Below are 7,256 nucleotides of genomic sequence, written 5' to 3' on the forward strand. Positions count from 1 at the left end.
TTTGGGGGTGTATGTTTCTAAGATTTTCAATGCAGCATGCAACATCCATCTGTAAGAGTATGGGGAGTCCATCAATAGAAAGTTAGCTTGTTCAATCTCAGTGTACCTGGAAATTGTTCATCTCAAATTATGGCAAGTAATTTTACTGTTGGATCTGCTTTGATTGCAGATGTACAGGATTAAAGATCCCAAAGTGAGCTTAGATTTCTATTCTCGGGTTCTGGGTATGAAGTAAGAAAACATTGACATCTATTATTAAATGCGAAAGAAGACTTTCTTCCTTGGTGTATTTAAGCATACAGCTGAGAAAAGTTGGTTGTTAGTGTTTTCCTGTATCATTATTGTATGTATTTGTGACTGCATTTTATTGAAGAGGTTTGATTTTCCAGAAATGAACTTTAGCCTGTACTTCATGGGATATGAGGTGGGTTCTTATTTGGAAAATGTCAACATTGTATTTTCTCTCTTTATAACTGCTTATATGATGGTAATCTTTATCTTTTCACTTTCTTCTCAGGAATCTCTCTTTTTCCCTTCTTCACCTACTTATTTGGTACATGGTATATTAAATCTTGCCATCAGAATGTTGAAGATGCTCGCCAGGATCCAGTTGAGCGAACTGTTTGGGCTTTCAAGTGCAAGGCTACGTTGGAATTGACACAGTTAATGCATTTCCCTCTTGTGAAATTATGGAATAATTTACTGACGTGTTTTCAAAACTAGTGGAAATTTACGACATATTTACTGCTTTATTGACGCCAGTTTTAGATCTTAAAGTCTCATGGTGATTGTGTTGCCACAGCAACTGGGGCACCGAGTCTGATCCTGAATTCAAAGGTTATCACAATGGAAACAGTGAGCCACGAGGATACAGTATGCGTGCCTTGTATTTTCATCCGACAGCATGCTATGGGTTGTTACAAAGGAGCCATTTTTGGAAGAGGGTTTAATTTCTTTCTACACAGGGCACGTAGGTATCACTGTGGATGACACCTATAAAGCATGTGAAAGATTTGAAAAGTTAGGAGTTGAGTTCGTGAAAAGGCCTGATGATTGTAAGCTTTGATGTTTGGTTCTGTGGTGATTGTATGTTGTCATGAGCTGGTTCTTTCAGAATCTTCTGGTTGTGTAAGCAAAACACAAGCACATTTATGGCATAGAAATCAAGTTATTTGCAGTTGGGGGTTCAAACTAAAACAATAAGATCCGTTCCTTTTTTTGCAATAATCAGGGTACTCCTGATACACATATTATCCGGATGAGCCATACAAAATATATGGCACTGTGTTGTAGTGGTACACGTGCGTTAAAGGGTCCCCCCCCCCTTCCCAACTAAAAATCTTGTCGCTGCTCTAAATCGGGCTGATTTGGTGCTTGTTTGTGTACACCTGCTGTCATTCTATCACTCTTTCACAAGCCTCTCTCCCACCTCTGTCTGGACTGCCCTTGCCCTCTCTTCTCAGCCCATATTCAAGGCTGGTTGCTACCCCTTCCCTAACACAGACCTTTTTGTGGCTGTTGCAGTCCATGCTGCCCCTTCTCAGTTGCCTGCCCTTCTTTAGTTTTCTTGATACTCCTTGTTGCCAGTTGTCCCTTATTCTTTCCTTTTGATTGCAGCTTTCTTTCTCCTCACATCCCCCTTAGTCACTCCCATGGTCCACACAGCCTTGTAATCTGTAGAATGTAGGCAGTTGAATTTCTTTGTTTTTTATTTCGTTCCATGTATGATGTATGTACATTAATGGTAAACTATGGTAGAATCTGGCTCTTCAAAACTAGATGAGGGTTCAGATCAGATATTACTCAAATATATCAGGTTTATTGTTCAGTGCAAAATATACAAAAAGACTGAAAAACTTGGATGCTGCATCATAATTAAAAAAAACCCCCAAAAAATCAAGAGAAAATAACTTCTATTAGTGCTTGAGAAACGAACCATACAATCAGCAATCCGAAAGGTGCTGATTATGGGAAAAGAGAAAAAAGACAACTGGTTGTCAGAAACCAGCCTGTTTATAAAGGACCTAGCTCAATGGCCTAGGGAGTCTGTGAAACTGGTGCCAACAAACGGCGTGGAGGTCTATACATCCAATGAATACCTTGCTCGGTAAAAACAAAAAGATGGCTGCTGGCCAAGCCTCATGCCTTTCGGCGAGTGCCCTAAATCTTAGAAGTCCTTCGCTCCCCACTCCCATATGGCACGTAGGGTGTAAATGATATTTTGCCAAATGGCGACGAGGGTGGCTGCCAAGGGAATTTGATGGGCTCCCATCACAAAACTGCAACAGCCTACCATCACCAAACTGCAACAGGCAACCCAAATGTTCAAGTTAGCGATTGTGGACATCATCTCCCAGACAATATTCTTTGGCAAAGGCAAAGCGGGGGCTGGAAGGAGGCGTTGCTGTTAGAGATCCTCAACATCTCTTGATGTCACTGTAGAGAGAGAGAGAGAGGGCCTTGCTTGCGGGTGTGCCTGCTGTGTGAGAGGTTAGGGTAGGCTGAGTGAGGGCTCTTGTTGTGGATGCCCCCCCCCCCCGCCCCCCCTCCCGTGAGGGTAGGTTGGTTGCCACTTGTCTGCCCAGGGTTGGAGGCATGGTGGCTCTCCCTGGAGCTGTAGGACTGCCCCTGTGGAGGCCTTGTATTCATTGAGGTGGGCCAACCTGATGGTCGGCCACCTTCCCTTACTTTCGGCCTGTTGCAGGAGGGATCAAACTCCTTTATGGCCGCGTACCAGGGCTGGAGGAGTTCATCTCAATAGCGCCTTCAGCTGGGGTGTCTAGGACCTCCAATGGCTAGCTAGCGGTCTCTATTTAGGGCTGAGCTGGTCTGCTCCTAGAGAGCTGCTGGGTCGGCCTATAGGTTGGAGGGTAGAGCCCTCTTATGGGACTGGTTGTGGCAGCCCTTGTAGTTTGGAGTTGGTTCAGTCCACCTGGCTGTCCAGTCGGCCCCCTTATTGTAGCCGACTAGGGAGGGGGAGGCAGCCTGTAATAGGCCCCCCTTCCCTCATTGTTGGCATCTCATTTTGGAGTAGTGGTGCCTATCTATAGCAGAGGTTTTCCCCACCGCTTGGGGGTTTTGTTGTGAGATCCCTTGCATTCCTTTTGGTCTCTCTCTCTCTCCTCTCTTGTTCAGTTCATGTGTGGTTTGGACATGTGCAACCATGATTTAGGTTCCATATATGCTTGAGATATATCCAGGATACTTTAGTCATACCATGGAGGGAGGCTTGCTGCCACTTTGCCCTGGTATGACCTTGTAGGGTAGTTAGTCCTAGTTAGGACATCTACTCCACTTGCCACACTAGTCCTAGTTCACAAAGTTCATTTAGTCCTAAGTTGAGTTTGAGCCCTATATAGGCCATCATTTATACCCTCCTTGTTACTCATTTGCAAGTACACCTTAGTTACTTTACCTTATTGTCTCCTCGTTGCATTCTAGCTCCCTTTGATTGCTCCTCGCATCCAACAAGACCACATCATCTGCATATAAGAGGATCTAAATCAAGGAGCCAACGAGAGAGCAGCTTGCCATCCCTAGTGTCCAAATGGAAGTCTCGAGCTTGTCTATGTAGAGGCCAAGTCGTAATGGACAACCATCCATATCTTGGTCCTTTCAACTTGTAAGATTGTCGAAGAAGCTTGATCCGTAAATATCGCGACTTAAGTGTAAGAATAGCATGTCCTTTGGAGTGCCGGATATTAGTCGCCCCGTCAACATCATCATCATCAACCTTCCATTCAATATTAGGCATGGATGCTTTGACATGTGCTAAAGTCTCATTGAAAGAGTCATCATCTTTGAACCATCCTGAGCCCCCCCACTCTAATCTTTAATGCATTATCATGTCTGGCTTCGTGTTCTTTTATCTCTTCTTGTTATGAGTCTTGTTTGCTTTGTGTCGAACTCCTCAATCACTTCTTTCTTGATTGATTGTACTTCAATATGAACCATATCTTTGATTGTAGAGACTAGTTGAGGAGTAGGAGGAGAATTCTTACACGATTGCACAACCTCAGCAATTACTGCTTGCTTGCTAGGTCCCTCTAGAACTTGAAGTTGGGCTTTTACTTCTGCCAGCTCAAGCCTGAACTCTCTGACTGCTTGCTGCAAAATAATAATGTTGTCCAATGATAGGTCGTTTGGACCTTTCTTGCTAGTAATTGCGTGCATACGGAGAAGGTGTCATGGCTGCAACTGTAGAGTACCGAGTCTTGATAGTTGAGGTTGATGGAGTAGAGGGGGATTTGGAGGAGAAGGTAGGCCATTCCATATTGGCTATTTCTTTAGAACTCCCTAGCTGAACTTGACCCCCAAGTTGGGCTGGGGGTTTAGCCCAACTCGGGGTTGGAGACCCTAGGAGGTTGCTGCGAGAAAGTGCACGGAGTATGGAAGATGTACGGAGAGAGAGAGAGAGAGAGAGAGAGCTTGTTAATTCCTTCCTCTTACTTAATGTTTGCATTACAAAGAACGTAACAGGTGATAATCGTTTGCTAGGCTAGCTCTGAAATCCTCTAGCGCTTAACCATGGAAATCAGAATTTGTTCTTTAGGATTTCTCCCCTTCCTCTGGACAGCAAGTCCATTCCTTCATATTTTACTTTGATGCTGATAGGTGGCTCTTTAGCATCTACAGTGTGAGGAAGTTGTGTGAATGTGCCATTCTCAATCTCTAGATGTATTGCTAATTCTGTTAGTTCTGATGTGCCTTTAAGACTCTTGCTAGCAGCACGCCATCCTCAACTCTCGATTTACCTCTAATTTGTGTTAGTTTATGAGCTTGTAGCATGTCATGTTCTAGTTTTTGCAAAAAAAATCATTTTCTGACCTTGGTTCAGCAACATTGACCTCCTGTTCTTCTTGCACTTTTAGAGTTTGAATGAGCGATCTATTTTAGGGGGGGGGGGGGGGGATGCAATGTTGGGGTCTTGGCACAATGTCTCAAGATTAACCAAAACTACCTAGTGGGGGTGGTTTGTACCATTGGATGATGTGATATACTTTAACACTTGCTAGTTCAGCCAGTGTTGGTGAAAAAATGAAATTAGCAAGTGTGGAGTATTCTTCCACTTGAATAGTAATTACCAAAGAAGGGCTCCTAGGTGGCAGTCAAACAATGGGAAGATTGTATTCTCATATAAGGACTTGGGGATAGGATCTTTTGGAATAGGTAAAAGTGACGTACCAAGATTGGATTTTCATATGAGAGCTTGGTGACCGGATCTTCTTGAACATGTAATTTTGCAGTAGGTATGGCTGAATAGTATTGAGATAAACATGCTAGAGTCCAGTGTTAGAAGACTTCATCGAATCTGTGATGACAAAACCCTAGATACCTTGGTAGACTGATAGGAACCTACGAATTGATTCTGGTGATCATTATTGATCCAGTATAGGATCAGAAGATTTAGTAAGTTTGTTACATATTGTTTACTTAGTTCTCAGGTGTGAGAGCAAGAGTAAGCAAGTTATAATTAGTTTCTAATCTACTCAGTGGATTCTAGACTGATACTACTACTGCAGAATGACGAGAAGTATAATTAGAGATCATTGAATAGATGTTGAAAGAGTACATCTCTTGTTTTTTTCTTTCTACCTCAATTATGTGAACACAAATCTAATTTACGGGGGGGAGAATATTATATTCCTAACATGACTAAAAGGGCCTAACCATGATTGGATAATCTAGGGTTATTTTTAGGTTAACCTAGCATCTGAATTGGAACTATGGTTAATGGTAGTCTTCAAATTAGCCATGTGCAAGGTTAAGAATAGACTAACGTAGTATTGGTGATTGACGAGGGTTAGGGAATAGCTTAACTGAGGGTTTGGAATAGCGTAAGGTTGAAATTCAAGGATGAGGTTTGGGATGAGTTTAGATCTGGTGGATATAGCTGATCAGGAGAGCCAAGCTAATCCAGGGAAAGCTTGGCTTTAAGGAACAGCAGAGGCCTTTGCAGAAAGTGAGTTATTTTAGGTATGGCTTCTAAAGGCCAGATGCTAAAGATAGCTAGAGCTTGGCTTATAAATACGAGTGAGGGGCTCAGTATCAAGGATGTCAAGGAGACTGATGTTTCCTACGAACATGGACCTGTTGGCCTTGGAATACTAGCCTGGTGGAAACAGATGGTATGGGATGCATGACCTGACCTTCAAGCGGACTAACTTCCATGGTGGTCTAGACCTCTGCTGTAGTGTGTTTTGAAACAGCGAACCTATGGCTGGGAGGTGAGTTTGATAGTTGCACCCTTATGGGGTAGTTACTTTAAGTGTTTAGCAGTTAACTATGGTTTGATTAGTCAGAGGATCTAACTCAAAGGTGATTTGTCTGGGGGAGGGATCTCTATAAAAGAAATAAATTGGCATAAGGCTGATGTCTTTGAGGCAAAAAACTTGTTTAAAACACAGTACTCAAATTTTGTGAGTTGTCTTGAAGGGTGATAATTTTCAACTTGGAGCTTTGTGGATGTGCAGGCAAGATGAAGGACTTAGCTTTCATCAAAGATCCTGATGGTTATTGGATTGAGATATTTGACTTGAAGGGAATGGAACATGTCGCATCAGCCTAGGCATTCTGTATTCCTTTCATGCCTAGGCTACTTTTTTAATTCCACATTCCTTTCTGAGGTAATTTTGTTTGCGTGAATCAAGGCTAAAAATCATACAGATTTGGAGCTTTGTAACAATTTTCTTAGCTGGCTATGGAAACCAAAGTATTGTTTTGGAATGTGTTAGTTGACACATCTAACCTTTTCCTCATCACGGGCTGAATAGATTCATCTGTGTTGGTCTTAATGTGGGTAGTCTGAAACTCATCAGAAGTGAAAGGGTTCTGGATAATTTAGTGTGTGGGGATTTTTGCACATTAATTTTGGACATTTAAACAAACCTGTACACATTTAAATTATATAGCTGTGGACCACCATTGCCTGAAAATTGTGACTTCTTGTTCTTGTTCTTGTCTTCATCATCTTGCATTGCTTGCTTAATAGTTGGAAACTCGTCTGTTTAACCTTTTGGGTGTGCCCTGTCGTTCTTCTATGCTATGAAATATGTAGCAGTAGTGGTATGTCTCAAGAAATCTCTCCCACATTTTTTCTACCATGTACCTTAGTAAAAGGAGATTTTTATTTGTATACCTGTTTCATTAAGTAGCGGTTAGTATGGCAGTGCAGAAAATCCTTTGATTTTGTCTTCCTTTTTTACCCCCCTAAAAAAGAACCACTCATATGAAGCTTGCAGAAGATAATACAATGA

General features: G+C 42.3%; 1 protein-coding gene across 1 annotated transcript; it reads left to right on the forward strand.

The window, feature by feature from the left end:
• The first annotated feature begins 369 nt into the window (after positions 1-369).
• Positions 370-6,568, forward strand: LOC147880630 (lactoylglutathione lyase-like). Its single transcript, XM_087370645.1, has 5 exons — positions 370-424; positions 583-662; positions 803-873; positions 966-1,055; positions 6,474-6,568. Exons 1-5 carry the CDS (start codon positions 392-394, stop codon positions 6,566-6,568), a joined length of 369 nt encoding a protein of 122 aa, XP_087226771.1. The 5' UTR covers positions 370-391.
• The last annotated feature ends 688 nt before the right edge of the window (positions 6,569-7,256 follow it).

The sequence above is a fragment of the Dipteris shenzhenensis genome, chromosome 32 (genome assembly GCF_047967505.1).
Source record: "Dipteris shenzhenensis isolate YYH24624 ecotype China chromosome 32, Dip_SZ_1.0, whole genome shotgun sequence".
In the NCBI taxonomy this organism is placed as follows: Eukaryota; Viridiplantae; Streptophyta; class Polypodiopsida; order Gleicheniales; family Dipteridaceae; genus Dipteris; species Dipteris shenzhenensis.

Bases quoted from the DNA above. Each gene is read 5' to 3' on its own strand.
- LOC147880630 (XM_087370645.1), top strand. From the start codon at position 392: ATGAACTTTAGCCTGTACTTCATGGGATATGAG. The intron at 425-582 runs GTGGGTTCTTAT...TCTTGCCATCAG, and splicing joins TGTACTTCATGGGATATGAG to AATGTTGAAGATGCTCGCCA. The intron at 663-802 runs GTTAATGCATTT...GTGTTGCCACAG, and splicing joins GCTACGTTGGAATTGACACA to CAACTGGGGCACCGAGTCTG.